General features: G+C 44.5%; 1 protein-coding gene across 1 annotated transcript in view; it reads left to right on the top strand.

The window, feature by feature from the left end:
* Nucleotides 1-12,655, top strand: part of Fbxo28 (F-box protein 28) — a 29,894-nt gene extending 17,239 nt beyond the window's left edge. The window contains exons 4-5 of the mRNA XM_041635372.1: nt 7,907-8,102; nt 8,425-12,655. Coding sequence (XP_041491306.1) covers nt 7,907-8,102; nt 8,425-8,819 — 591 coding nt within the window. The 3' untranslated portion in view covers nt 8,820-12,655. The remainder of the gene's footprint in view (nt 1-7,906; nt 8,103-8,424) is intronic.
* The last annotated feature ends 3,159 nt before the right edge of the window (nt 12,656-15,814 follow it).

Here is a 15,814-nt window from a genome sequence, read left to right as displayed (position 1 = left end):
ATTTTTATTAGTGGGTTTACTTAGCTTTTCTGTACAATTATAAATATGTATCATTCGTGTGGTGTTGACATTTAAAAGTCTAATTGCAAAATGCACACTAGAAATGAGAGGCTTGGCAGGGGTTCATAGTTAAAAAAACGTTCTGACCTTTATGGTCAAAATATCAGAAATGCCACAATGAACAAAATACAGATTGTGCTGCCTTCAAGATTGTTAGAGTTTGGGGAAAGGTAGGATGGAGGGTTTGCTGGGTTTGGTTTTGTCTGAGAAATGTTTGGTAATGATGAGTGTATATTTAACCAGAGTAGTATTTGTTGTGTGGGAATATACCAGGGTTAAGGAGTCCTCCTTACCACACTAAGTATGGGACTTGGACAATTATTAAGTAAATTCCCTTCCCCAGCCGCACTGCATGATCTGACACTTATGGAAGCACCCTACTTGTTGAATAAAGTGTCAGTTCAAGTGAGATATAGAAGCATTGGGAATGGATTTAAAGATCATTTTGCTTCTTGATAGACCTTGGCAAAAGTGTCCTTTCAGTCGTAGGAACTTCTTAATACCTAGTGAAATTATTTCCAGAAACAGTTTAGCGCTACAGTGTATGTAGATACTATTTCCATTCTCAGTTTGCAGTAACATCTGGTTTGATGGCTTATACTTTGACTTCAAGTCTTCCTAGTTGTATCTTATTTCTCCATATAACCTACAAATGCTTTTATAAGATTATGCTGTAAGAGCATGACTAACTAAAAACTGGGTTCCGTTTTTTTATTTTTATTGTATGTGGACTGGTGTTTTCCTGCATATGTGTCTGTGTGAGAATGTCAGATCCCCTGGAGCTGGAGTTACAGGTAGTTGTGAGCTGCCATGTGGGTGCTCAGAATTGAACCTGTGACCTCTGGGAGAGCAGCTAGTGCTCTTAACCACTGAGTCAGCTCTCCAGCCTCGGGTTCAGATTTTTTATACCAGATTTTATCAATGTACAGCCCTTAACTCTTTGTGTGCTGCTGAAAAGTCCTTTGAGCCTGATGACTTGCCCTCTCCAATAGATAGTTCTCACTGTGCGTCTCATTTTTAATGATGGGAGCAATAGACATAGCTTCCAGTTTCCTGCTCTCAGAGAAAGTGCAGCCAGCTGTTCTAACAGAGGGGTTTGTGACTGGACTGGGGACCTGCAGAGATGAGTGCTTTTTGTCTGACCTTTACAGACATTGTAGCCATTCTTCATTTGGGTTCATGTGCCTGAATCGGTAGATTTGTACTGCCTGAGTAACTGGTGAAGACCAGCTGAGTTCTACTCTTCGGGAACCGTTTGTTAGCTTTTCAGTTTAAATTCTAGTACCAAACCAGTGGGCAACAGTGACCACATCTTCAGGTTTCTCCGCATTGCTAGGCAGCTCCTAGATCAGGCCTTCATTTGCCCACAGTAGAGCTCACCCGGGAGGAACTTTGTGTGACATTCACCTGGGAAGATGGAGTCCTCCTCTCCCTTTCCTGTCGTTACCACACTGGGCATTCATGAAGCGCATGCTCGTTGTCAGAGCACCTTTCTTATGTGCTCCCTCACTTGTGCTCCTCACAGCCATATGTGGAGGTGGGGCAGACATTCCTGTCCTGTCTCATGGGCAAGAAAGCTGAAGCCCAGGGAATCTGGTTGCAGCAGAGTTTACTCCAGCATGGTGTCTCACACACCTACTGCATCCTTACAGCCGTCCTCACTGTGAATCCATTGCCACAGGGTTTTTTTCTCCAGCAAACGAGTACTTGACTGAAAACAACCAAAAATTATAACTTTTATTTTTATTTAGATCAATGGTTTATCATACTTGGATTTTTGTTTGTTTCTTAAAATTACCTTCTTTAATAGCTTATGTTATGGTGATATTTTGTTTGTAATCTAACAAATAAAGCTTGCCTGAAGATCAGCATGCAGAGCTAAGCCACTAGTTAGCCACAGAGTCCAGGCAGTGGTGGCACACACCTTTAATCCCAGCACTCAGGAGACAAAGGCAAACGAATCTCTGTGAGTTCAAAGCCACCCTGGGCTTCACGAGATTGATTCTGTCTAAAAGAGAAACAGAGCTCACACAAAGGTGATCCCAGCACTTGGGATCCCATTCCTTTAACCCCAGCACTAGGGGGGTGGAAACAGGAGCGATATGGCTGAGCAGAGAGAGGAATATAACGCAGGGGAGAGGAGGAGCTCAGAGGCAGTCTGAGGTTTCTGAAAGAGATTCAGTCAGGATTCCTAGAGACAGAATCGTCCCTTTGGTCTGAACATTGGTAGAGAGAGGAACTCTCTAGGTTGTTGCTCTGCTTCTCTGATCCTTCAGCTTTCGCCCCTGATAGTTAACTTGAGTTTTTATTATTAAGACCAATTAGAATTTGTGTTATATTATGTAATTGTTATTTTTTAAAAATATGTTACTGTGGACTAGAGCACAGCTCAGTAGTTAGGAGCAATGGATGCCCTTCCAGAGGTCCTGAGTTCAATTCCCAGCAACCACGTGGTGGCTCACAAACAACTACAGTGTGATCTGATGTTCTCTTCTGGCGGAAAGTCATACATGCAGATAGAGCACTCATTCATTAAATAAATAGATAAATCTTTAAAAATATATAGGTTGCTGTTACTTTATGTTTCTTAATTAAAATAGCTAATTTAAGCCAGGTGGTGGTAACACACACCTTTATCCCAGCACTCAGGAGGCAGAGACAGGTGGACCTCTGAGCTAGTGGTCAGCCTAGTCTACCAAGCAACTTCCAGGACAGCCAAGGCTATACAGAGAAACCCTGAAACCCTGTCTCAAGTGCCCACCCCCCAAAGCTAATTTAACAAGGATATTCCCCTAATGAGACCCCTTCCACTAGGCCTTACCTCTTAACAGACTTGTAAGTAACACTTAACTGAAAACCAAGGCTTTCATATGTGAGCCTCCTGAGGCCACTGTAGACATATTAATAGCTAATTTTCCTATTAATTGTAAACTTGATTTAGTGTATGGTTTCTTGTCCCCAAGATTACATTCCTTTAGATTATTATACTATATCCCTTTCACTGAAATTGAGGTGTATAGTCAGTAATTTATTAAGTTGCTTAAGTAAGTGAGAAAAACAAAATTGTGATTTAAATTAGGTTGCCAGACATCACAATATTGAGACTTTGCCTTCTAGAGGAAGGATCAGCATGCGTTTTTCAGTGAAAACTAGAGAGTCGTCATTTTGGCTCTGTTTTCTGGTTCCAGTTCTTAGTGACAACTGGACAGTGTGGAGTAAAGAACTAGATATGTTCATACACAGACCAGACGGGGCTGTAGCTGCCCACCTCCCCACCACTCTCATAGTGCACTCCTCTCTCAGACCTAAGACTGCCCTCCTCTGGGTGAATGGTGGGCAGCTGGTCTTCTGACCGTGCAGCAAGGAAGAGTGGCGTGGGTAGGCGCGGCTTCTAGCCATTACTTGGAGTCCTGATACCGCTGTGTCCTTTTGGAACCCAGTGGCCCTCAGAGAGAGGGTTTTCAAAGTATGATGGTTGTACAGCGCCAAGAAACTGACCAAATGTCCAAACAGACCTAAAATGTACACACTGGGTGTGATTGGTTTCTTACTCATGTTCTAGGAAGGAAAATAGGGGCCCAATAGTGTTGTTCAGATCCAGCAATTGTAGCCAGTTTTCTCTTTAATATGTACTCTTTATTGAACCGTTTGAAAATGTGTTAAAGATATTAGTAGTTCTGGGTTCTTAGATATGTTCTATGTTTCCTAAGAACTAGGGCAGTCTTCCATAACCACAGTGCAGGTAGAAAACCAGGAAATTAAGCATTAATAAAATACTTTTATTTATCCTTGACAGTTTATATTCAGATTTCATTACATCACAGTAATACTTTCCTAGTGGTTTTCTTTCTTTCTCCCTCTCTCTCCCTCTCCCTCCTTCTCCTTCCCTTTCTCTCTCCCTCTTTTCCTCCCTCTCTCCCTCTCTCCCTTTCTCTCTCTCTCACTCTCTCTTCCTCCTTCTCTCCCTCTCTCCCTCTCTCTCTCACCTCTCTTCCTCCCTCTCTCTTCCTCCTTCTTTCCCTCTCTCTCTGTGTCCCTCTCTTCCCTCTCTTCCTCCCTCCCTTCTTCTCTCCCTCTCTTTTTCTCTCTCTCCTTCCCTCTCTCTTCCTCTCCCTCCCTCCCCCCTCTCCTTCCCTCCCTCTCTCTCCTTCCTTGTTTCTAAGGTCCTGGAACTTGCTGTGTACAACAAGTCAGTCTTGGAGCCTTGAACAGAGATCCGCCTGCCTCTGCCTCTTGAGCACTTGGATTAAAGATGTGCACAACCATACCCAAGTAATTAATATTAAATAATTAAAATAATAGGGTATAATTTTTTTCTTTCTTTTTCTTCAGTCCTCCCTCCCTCTCCCTCTTTCTCTTTCTTTCATTATTTCTTTTGTTCTTTCTTTCTTGTTTCTTTCTTTTTTTTTTCTTTCTTGGGACAGGGTCTTACTCTGTAGTCCTGGCTGGCCTTGAATTCACAGAGATGTGCTTGTCTCTGCCTCCGAAATGCTGGAACTAAAGGTGTGGACCACCACACCAGGCAGTCTTCAGTTTCTTGATTATCACTGGTCAGTTATGATGAGGGGTGACTATGCAGGTTTATCTAGTATCTGAAACACTGTGGGGGTTTTTATTAGATTTCTTACGAAATGCTCTTAAACATAAGATTACTTGAGATTGTTTCTTTATTTTACTGTGACTAGTCCAACTTAAAGATGTAAGCCTTTATTTGAAGAAACGGTCTTTTAAAAAACAAAGGTGTATGTGGGGGTAAGTGCCTGCAGAGACCGGAAATGGAATACAGGCGGCTGTACAGGTCCTCTACTTAAGCACCCTTCTTGGATAACTAGAAGATCCGATTTGCCTTTTATATGCTGTAGTCTTAAGTAGAAGCAAACAACAAAGACTCACTAGACTGAAAGGTGACAGTGAAACAGGATAAGCAATTGAGGGACTCCTGTAAGGATTAAAAATATAAACTATTGTTCTAAGTGAAATAAGAAAAGGGATTCAGACAAACACATGCCATACAAGGAATACTCAGAACCATTTTGATTACAGAAGGCATTTTTTAAAAATTAAGTGGGAAGGATGAGGTTAATGTAAAAAAATCAGGTAGAACAGAGGGATGGAGGCGGTGGAAGGATTCCAGTGGAAGCTCACCAGTAGACTTGAAAAGATAAACTCTTGCCCACGAAAGCCTGAAGTTGCAGATGATCGGTGCCATTATTTTACAGTTTGAACGTGTGCTCTGTGCAGTGAAGTTTTTGTGTAGAAATGTGATAATGTTCACATGGGGACTATGCCAAACTTCTTATACAGAAATATTCGTGAAGATGTAGTTTATTGCTTCAGGCCAGCTAGGGTTTGGTATGTGGTGTACTGTTGGAAGGGCATACAGACGCCGTTAGATAGTCCTTGAGGCCCACCGTCTCTGCTCTCTCCCAGAAGTGTTTGTTCTGTTGTACTCCGTTGTTGCTTGTTGGTGAGATAGGGTAGCCGGACTGACCTACAGTTGTGTTCACTTGCTTCAGCCTGTGAGTGCTGGGGTCACAGGTGTGCCCCACCAAACTTAGCCAGTTAAGGAGAAATGAACAGATGTGCTCTGAGATGGTTTCTCTATGTAGCCCTGGCTGTCCTAGAACTCTCTCTGTAGACCAGGCTGGCCTCAACCTCACAGAGATCCACCTGCCTCTGCCTCCTGCATGCTGGGATTAAAGGCTTAGGCTAATGCTCAGCTAATGATTGTTTTTAAAAACATACCCTAGAATAAATGCCTCAGATACAATATCACACATGTTAGTTAATTGCCTTTCTTGTCACCTATCCTTTTATGCCATCCACCTGCCTCAGCTCCATTCCTTTATTTTTCCTTGTTTTGTTGTACTCATTCATTCATATGTGCTTTTGAAATAGGATCTCACTAGGTAACCTGAACTTGTGGTCTTCCTGCCTTACCCTCCTGAGCACTGGGGTTGCAGGCTTGGCCACCACTCCTGACTGTTGTTTTTATTCAACCTTCTGTCTTCTCTGCCTTCCCCTATTTGCTGAAAGTTTACCTGTTGCTATTTCCATACCCCCATTCGACTGCCCAGTTCTCTCAGTGAGTCTCACCTCCTTGCCCTCCGTGTCTCACTTAGTACTTTATTTGTGCATGGAACTCACTGTGGTCTGTCTGATGTGTGCTCGCCATTTCATTTTACTATATACTGGATTTCTAGCATGGTAGTTGAATAAGTTATTGTAAAAGGTTTTGTTTTATTTTTGAGACAGGGTTTCTCTGTAGTTTTTGGTGCCTGTCCTGGAACTAGCTCTTGTAGACCAGGCTGGCCTCAAACTCACAGAGATCTACCTGCCTCTGCTTCCCGAGTGCTGGAATTAAAGGCGTGTGCCACCACCGCTCAGCTAAAAAGTTAATTTTCTTCTACCATGAGTTCTGTGTGGAATAGTAGTGGCAGAAAAATACAGCACTAGCCATTGGTTCCTTGGTTGTGCCTTTGACTCCCTGATCCCATGTTCTCTCTCTGGACCCAGACCCTCTGTGCTGTCTGTCTCTGCTGAATGTGCCTACATCTGCAGTTTGCCTCCTGTCCTCCCGACCTTGACCCAGCTGCCTCTGACACGCATCCCCTTATTGCCCATTGAGCTCAGCACAGTATGTCTTACCCCCATTCAGTCTGCGTGACCTCTGCCTCAGCTCATTCATTCTTAGTCAGTCCTTGCCCACAGAACAAGCCACTACTTCGGTGAAGTCATCTTATGTTTATACAAAGGACCATTCCCTAACAGTTTAATTTTGCCGATACTTACTGTACAAGTCATTCTAGACTGATCAGGGATCATCACCTTGAACTTGAATCAAGAAAACATTAAGGGCTAGGCTTTGTCCAGGTACTATTAGGCTAGATTCTGTGTTTTCTTTTAACTAGTAAACACTGTGTGTTTATTCTGAGTCAAAAAGAGAAGGCAGATTACAAGACTAACCCAGAGTTGGAATGAATGCAGCGAGAGGAAAATGGTATTCAAGGAGGTTTGAGACTCTGGTGGCATAATGGTTTGGCTTATCGCCTCCAGTTCTTATGAGATTCAGTCCCATTGCAACAGACATTATTTGAACTGTGGTCTTCAAAGATGTGAATCACTATTTTCGGGTCTGTATTGAAGCTCTGCGTGTGTGAACAATACCCTGGCAGGGAGTAAAGCTCAGCATGCTTGGCTAAGGATGTTCAGAAACTGTTCAAGTAGGAGAGGAGAGGGTTGGAAACCAGTGTGGTAAGCACTTGTTTCTTCTTCATTGATGTTATGCCTTCAGTTTCCCTATTGCAATTAAAATAGAAAGGGACATTTTGCTGCCCTTTGGTAATGATGAGAAAGTGTGGCCTGGAAGCTTATTCCACGCTGTGTCAACTCTTAGAAAAACAAAGCTTTAAGGGGTAGAAAGAGCACAAGAGAAAGAGCAGTCAGACTGAGTTCTTGGGGCTTGGGGACAGAATCAGGTTTGAGTGTAGACTTGGGTAACCCTTCCCTACCACTACTCAATGCAGAACTGTGATGTCTGCATTTAACCTAATTTCTTTAGCAGCGTGTGTGGCTCTTGTTGTATGGTGTATTCTCATGTATCTCCCTGGTTGCTCCGATTTCCCTCAGGGCAGGGCTGGTCTGTTCTGACTGTAGCTTTGACACAGCGCCCTGATGCAGTAAGGATGCTTCTAAGTCTAGGTGTAAAGTGCTGTAGTCCAGAGCCTGTGCCGTGAATGCTCCTGCCGAGCTCTGAGTCTTCACAGCAGCTGTCATCCCCTCTCTATTATTTAGCTGATCTCTTTTTTACAGCTTTATAAAGTGCTAACAAGATTCTTTCTTGTAGGTAATTGATGAGATTTACCGTGTTCTGAGATACGTCAATTCTACCCGAGCCCCTCAGCGAGCCCATGAAGTGCTACAGGAATTACGGGACATCTCCTCCATGGCCATGGAGTACTTTGATGAGAAGATCGTTCCCATTCTCAAGAGGAAATTACCAGGATCAGATGTGTCTGGAAGACTCATGGGCTCTCCTCCAGGTGTCTTTTTGGTTTTTTCCTTTTGCAGACAGAGTCTCACTTTGTATCTGTACCCCAAGCTGGCAGCCGACCATGTTGGCCTCTGGAGTGCTGGGAACATGGCTGTGCACCACAGTACAGCAGCTCCCCGTGGCATGTGTCTCAGTTTTTTGTTTGTTTTGGTTTGGGTTTGTTTTACTTAAATTATGCTCTCTAGATCCATTTCATGGCTAATTCATTGCATGAGGCCACAACTGCTGACTTAAAATGAATTTTTATTATAATAAACCCCAAAAACCTAAAGTAAGCTGAACGATTAACCCTTCAGATGCTTTCTCCACAGTTCCCGGACCATCTGCAGCCCTGACGACAATGCAGCTCTTCTCCAAGCAGAACCCTTCGAGACAGGAGGTCACCAAGCTCCAGCAGCAGGTTAAAACCAATGGTGCTGGTGTGACTGTCCTCAGGCGTGACATTTCTGAGCTCCGCACCAAAGTGCAAGAACAGCAGAAACAGCTTCAAGACCAAGACCAGAAACTGCTAGAGCAGACCCAGATCATAGGTGAACAGAACGCACGGCTGGCAGAGCTGGAGCGGAAGCTTCGAGAAGTCATGGAAAGTGCAGTAGGAACATCCTCAAGTTCTGGGCAGGGTGAGGACTCTCCTCGGAAACGAAGGAAGGCGACAGAAGCCATAGACTCTCTTAGGAAATCCAAACGACTTCGGAACAGGAAGTAAATTGGAATGTGGCTGTAGCTCTGGGGAAGATGTCTGTGGCCGGGAGTTTAAGCAGCTCTTCCTGTGAGGATACTGGAGCAACATGGCGTCCCTTAGGCTTCCAGGCGATCAGAACACAACTTACACTTGGCTCTTGTGGTTGGCGTCCCTTCTCGCGCTTCTCTGGTGGAGCTGATGCAGAGAACCTCTTACTTTGCAATAGATCTGTACTAACCAGACCCATGCTATCATGTTTGGGAGCTAACGTTTTTCCTGTGCAGATGATGTGTTAAGTTTGTCTGTTTCAGCATATATGCACATTACATACGATTTTAACAAACCATTCTGGACAGACTCAAAGTTAAGTTTAATACATAAAATGTCCTGTTCACTTGAAAGAAAAAAATCTACTTTTTAAATGGACACTATCTTGTTTTATTTTTTTTTTTTTAAAGGTTGACTTTTTGTTTGTTATAAGTGACCTTTGTCTGGAATGTCTGAGAAGTTAGTAGTGTGCTGTTGCAGTGGTGGGTAAGGAAGGCCCGCAGAGTGTTACTGTAGAGGCTCTACAGTACTGACTATATTTTTATAAGCTACTGGCAAGGGATGTTTCCAGTTATTCGATACAAGCTTTCAGTTCTCCTTGGGGCCATGGATGGGTGCATGCATTGCCTAGTCAGCTCTTGCACTGGTCCATCTTGACCTCTGCATCACTTGCAGAGCTGCGCCTTCGCTTACTGTCTTCCTCTGCAGCGGCTTGCCTGGAGGGGAGAATTGGCAGTCCATTTGTCCTCCCGTTTCGCAGGCACAAGAGACTGTAGAGTCCATTGATGTGTCCTTTCTCTGTAGGGTTCAGGTACACTGGCCAAGCCTCTTTGTGTAGATGTCAGACCTCTGGGAAGCAGTCATGAGGCTGACTCGTCACTGTGCTCATGGGTCAACCATGACGAATAGGGACCCAACTGAAGGAAAGTTCCTTGAAGAAAATGTGCCGTGAAATTAGTTTGATCATTTCATATCTAAGGGCTGAGCTGGGTGAAGCCTTTGAATACCACTTTCGAGCTCCCACGATAACTCTGACAGAAACTTTAGATTTCTTTGCACTGTTTTGAGCTCGTAACTGGAAAAGTGTGTCTTGCACTGTCCAACCTTCTGAGTGGTCACCTTCACACTCTCCAAATTGTGTAAAGTGGTTCTTTTCCCCGTTGTATATTTTTGAAACACCCAACAATCACTGTCCTATTTTATTTTAATGTACTAAATTATGTAGTTCTTTTAACCATCTGTGGCTTTGGGCTTCAGTATTTATAGTAATTTAGCTGTGAGATAGTCAAAACTATCCCTTTCCAGGTGAAAGTTGGCGCCTGTGGAAAACTAAGGTTTGGTAATCCCACAGTGGGAGGGAAGCATGAGGGTGTCCTCCGTCCAGCACGCTGTGTTGTGCATCCTTTAGGCTACTTTCACCGAGTGACACTTCCTGCCCCTTAGGATTGTCCCCTCATGATCCTGCCCTTCCTTGGGTTTTGTTCAAGTCTGGCTTTGAAGGTCCGTTTACGATGTAGTGTGTTTCAGTGAGAATCCGCAACATGGCATCCAAGTGTCTCGTGGTTTGTTGGGAAGGTAATTTTAAAATAAACAGTTTCCTAAAATGATTTGTCAGCCCAGGTCATCCATAACGGTCCTTGTCTAGAACTTGTTTTCTCAGCAGGTCTCACTTTTGCAATTCTAGGACATAGCCATATCACTGTAGCCTTGGAGGAGGCCTATTGGGCACTCAGAGCTTGACTTTCTTAGTCTACTGTTGTGGTAGAAGAAGACTTTGGTAAGCATCAAAGTACAGGTTTTCAGAGTATAATCTTATGCATCAAAGAAATAAGCCTCAAATTAGTTCTTCAGTAATTAAAAGTTTCTTTCAAACTACATCTAACTAGCCTAAATGTAATCACTAGTCTTCCATTTGTTGATGTGAGTGCCTGGCTTTCACAGTGAGCATCCACAGTAAGAAGGGACATGTCTGCTGCACACGCCCGTGGTCTGCCCATCAGATTTGCACTTGTGTCATGAGTATCCATAACTATGAGAATAAAGTGCTACAGCTCGCTTGTCTTGAGCTTTACTCAGAGTAGCTAACTCAGGTCAGGCAGTTGTCTTCTCCACTTAATACAGTGCTTTGGGATAGCACAGTAGCATCTAGAGTTTTCCAAATCACGCATTATTAATAGCTAAAACTGACTTGCCATGGGAAAACAGCCCGCCTCCTGAGAGAGGCGTCTTGCATTTCCTGGCAGAAGCTTACATGCTGTGGGTGGTTGACAGCTCATTTCAGAAAGTATCCCCACCGAGAAGTGGTTCCTCTGTGTGAATGCCTCGTTCCCATGTATAAGTTCATCCATGGTACACACTACACACAGGCATCCAAGCATGACAAGACATGGATGGGAGGTGAAGAGGACTGGCCCCTTCCCGCAGAGCCCTGCTCACCTCCCGTGTCCAGTGTACTTACACCACTCTTCAGAGTTCCCATCTGACGTAGAGAGCCTGGCGGTAACGGGGGGTTGTAGAGACTACTGGGGTACCCCAGGTCGAAAGCCAATGATTTAGAATCAACTTTTTTTTTTTTTTTTTTTTGTAAAACATGTTTTTGGAGTACTGAATTTCACAGGGGCTTGCCTTAATTTAGTAGTTTCAAGAGGTATGTGCTACTAGTCTATGTGTTGAAATGTTAAAATATTTTATGTAGCCCAAGAGTGGGTAAAACAGTTTAATGCCTACATAAATAAGCTAAAAGGTGTCACTGCAGCTGGGTTTTTAGAGAGTGGACATACAAGAAATAGGCTATGCGCCATGAACGGGAACTATGGCACCTTGGGGTTGCACTGTTCCATGCACTGTTTTCTATGCCATTTCATAGCCTGCACTTTAACCTCCAAAGAAATGCTGTGTGCTGCCCGTTCCTAGTCGGTGAGCGCATTCCTGAGACGGCACTAATCCTATCATTTCTCTGTGCTGAGTTAGTTTCCTTAGCTGTCTTCCTCATCTGAGTTCTCTGCTTCTTTAGCCATAATACTTTGTAGGAGCTGAGAACTCGTGTCCCCTCAGCTTCCAACAGCGTAACGTTTTAGTTTAAAGTAAACCTCATCCTTGGTGGTCAGCCCAGTCCTAGATCCTCTTCTAGCGGTGACTACCTCTTTTTTCTTAAACTGAACCCTCAGAAAGTAGACACCGTGAGATTTGCAAGCAGGAAGGGAACACAGGAAAAGACACAGCTGCTTGGAAGTGACGGATTCTAACAGGAAATTTACTGTTCTGTGCTTTGGCTTGAGATCTACATGAGTTTCTTTAGGGCACAAGACGTTCAGTTAAAACTACTTAAACAGAGCCCGCCATCTGCAGGAAGCTGTTTTCAACAAACGCTGTAAGCCAACAGTGACCATTGCTGGTGGAGTGTGGCCGCCGGCTGCTCTCGCTTTGAGTAAGCTAAATATCACAGACGAGAACTCAGGCAAGCTTGAGTGATGTTGGCTTTTCCCAATTTCCTAAGAACCCTAGTTATATTTCTGAAGCTCAAGCACTAAATCCACCTTTTACCGCTGTGTCTGAAGATAGCCACACGCTTTAGCATAGGAATCCAACCAGGCTATTATTGCCAAAGTCTAGTGGTTCATACTGCCAAAAGGTTTTAACGTGTTGAAGATTCCTTTATGTGGTACCATATGTCTGTTTACTTATGCTCATGAGCAACAATAAACCACTAGTTTACCTTGTGGAATTTTCATTGTTGTGACCTAATCAATTATGGGAAGGTGAGAAAAAGCACCTCCCAGTCACACAGCAGGGCACAGAAATAAATGTGTTGTCACCAGGTCTACTTGTTGCTTTATTTCAAGACCAAAGTTTGGAACAACCACAGACCACAGACAGATACCATCTCAGTAGCTACTGTCCTGAGCCACTGCCTGTGTTTACACATCACTCGGAGCCACCATGCAACCCTGTGAGCACCATGTCCACAACATCGAGACAAGGATGAGAATCCAGTGGGGTTTGTCACCTGCCTGAAGCTTTGCTCCCTGCTGTGCCACACACCATTCTAAAAAGTGCAGGAGCAGTGAGATGCCATGCGGGTGGTCGTTCTAGATACCCTCTCAAAGCAAGCCATGCGGGTGGTCGTTCTAGATACCCTCTCAAAGCAAGCCATGCGGGTGGTCGTTCTAGATACCCTCTCAAAGCAAGCCATGCGGGTGGTCGTCCTAGATACCCTCTCAAAGCAAGTGGTGCAAAACCACTGGTGGAAGAATTAACAGAGAAAAGGCCAGGAGCTCTGGGGATAAAGGACAGTAGAACACTTGCCCATTAGTATATATCTGCAAGGTGCTGGGTTCAATCCCCAGTGCTGGGAAAAGGACTAGGCTTGGAGGCATTGTAATGGAGTGGTCTGAGTAGTTTCCCCAGGGTGTAAAGACTTGCTGACTTCTCAGTCCAAGGCCACCAACAGCTCTATGGTCGTTGTGGTGGATGTTGCTAGTCTATTAGCAGGGACCATCAGTTCTTACGCCCTGCCAGGGAGGAACAGCAGTACTTTTTTTCAAAATTCTTCCTGCTCCCAACACAAGAATTTTTGTTGAGCTGGACTCATACAGATCATTTAGGTTAGGGTAAACTATACAGAGTATAAACTGTATTCGTGTTTCCATACATACAGTACACATTGATGTATTCAGCCCTAGGTTAATCTTACCCTCCTTGACCTTTACCACTTCCTTCCACTTACTTAGCATCCCCCCTTTTAATTCCCTTTTGTTTTCCTGGACACCGCACAGAAAGCATGGGTGCGAGGTTGGCCTATTTCACATAACATGATCTCCAGCTCTGCAGAGAACACAATCGCACCCTTTACTGTTGAGTGAAGGTCCTTGGTGCAAATGTACATTTTATGTATTCATCCACTGATGGACTCCAGGTTTGTTCCTTTCACTAGCTGTTGTGGGTGTCTCTGTAGTGACCTGACTCAGGTATGTGCCTAAGAGTAGTATGGATAGATTGTATGGTAGTCCTATTTTCAGTTTTGCTTTTTTTTTTTTTTAATTTGAGATTTTTTATTTCTGTGTATTTCGCCTGCATGTCTGTGCACCATGCAGTACCCATGGAGACCAGAAGAGGGCATCAGTTCCTCTGAAATGAATTACAAAATGGGTCTCCGTGTGAGGGCTGAGAATCCAGAGCAGGTCTTCTAGGAACAGCAGCCAGTGCTCTTACACACTAAGCCGCCCCTCTAGGCCCTCCCCACTCCTCTCCACAGAAGCTTGACTAATTACATGGCCACCAACAGTGCGGAAGAGTTCCTTCCCCCCACATGCTTGCCAACATTTGTTATTTTCTTTCTTGATGCTCAAAATCCCAAAACAGGCAGGCGAAGAACCCAGGCTTAGTATGTAGAGTTTGGTTTCTGGTTTCCATCCCCAATACCAAAACAAACCCTACGCTATGCTAGTCCCCCAGGTTAGTTTCTGAAGTCACTCCCTCAGGGTCTCTCCTAGATGACCATCTCAAAGTGCATCATCTCAGAGCAAATGAGAGCAAAGTCAAGGACACAAAACCGAAGGGGTGGACGTCAGAGCTAAAAGCACAAATTGCATTAGGAAGGAAACACAGATGAAGGATGGGCTTCAAGCCAGGCCTGTGACACAGGTCTGTGATCCCAGCACCTCAGGAGGCTGATGAAAAGAGGATCGGTCATACGTTCACTTCCTGCCTCGGCCACAGACTGAGTTCCAGGTCAGCCCAGGCAAGTCAGTAAAACCATCTCTAAGTAAGAGTGCTGGAGACACAGCTCAGTGATAATATGCATGCATGCACAAGGCCCCAGTTCAGTCTCCAGCATGCCAAAACAAAAGGCACTTAAGGATAGGTCATTCTTATAAACACAGCTGTAGAGCTCAACTTTTTTATTTTTTTTTTCTGAGATGGAGTCTTATGTATCCCATCCTGGCCTCAAACTCAACACTTAACCAAGGGTTTCCTTTGCTGTGGCAGTCAGAGAACAACTTTATAGAGTCAGGTCCGCCCTTTAAGTGGGTCCCAGCGATTTCTCTCAGGTCGTCAGGCGCATGCAACAAGTGCCTTGACCAAGTGAACCATCTCGTTGACCCTCAGCCTTCCTTCTATTGGTTGTTTATTTGGCATATGTGGGCATGTACTTTCCACCGAGCCAGTGCCTAACGGGGACATTACGTGTGTGGAGGTCAGAGAACAAGTTTGCGGACTAGTTCTCTCTCTGCCCTTACTTGGATTCTGGGAATTGAACTCAGGTGTTTAACTTAATACACCAAACACCTTTTCCCACTGAGCCATCTCGTTGGTCCCTCTTCTGTATTTTCAATTCCTTCTACACTTGTCAGGCTCGGATATCTTGAGTCTGTGGAGTAGCAGCGTGAATAGGAACTAGGAAAGCTGGGGCGCACCTTCTGTGTTGAGAGAACTAGGAACTAGGAAAGCTGGGGCGCACCGTCTATGTTGAGGGAACTAGAAACTAGGAAAGCTGGGGCGCACCTTCTGTGTTGAGAGAACTAGGAACTAGGAAAGCTGGGGCGCACCTTCTATGTTGAGAGAACTAGAAACTAGGAAAGCTGGGGCGCACCTTCTGTGTCGAGAGAAAACAACACTCCTGCTCTGTCAGACTAAGAAAGGGCAAGCAGGGTTTGCTCTTCCTCCGCTGGGTTGAGCAAGATCAGAAGCACTTGCTCTGTAAAGGGTTGAATTCTATGACCCTAAGTGCAGGGATCACATCTGGAAAAGGCAGTTTACCTAGCTTTTTGTCAGGCGGTCACATTGTCCTGAACGTACTGCATACACGAAAGTACATAGATGTAGTGAGAGCTCACACAGTGATGCAAGCCCATAGCAGCTCCAGGAGCAGGGCAGGTTTCTGCTACTAGTCTCCAATGCTACATGGGTTTACTCTAGTCCCTGTCTAAGCTAAGTATTTTGGTTGGGCGGCGGTGGCACATGCACTCGGG

The sequence above is a fragment of the Microtus oregoni genome, unplaced genomic scaffold, assembly GCF_018167655.1.
Source record: "Microtus oregoni isolate MIOR12 unplaced genomic scaffold, Mior012 000047F_ref0000412, whole genome shotgun sequence".
Taxonomy (NCBI): Eukaryota; Metazoa; Chordata; class Mammalia; order Rodentia; family Cricetidae; genus Microtus; species Microtus oregoni.
This window is presented reverse-complemented; position numbering and strand designations above follow the sequence as displayed.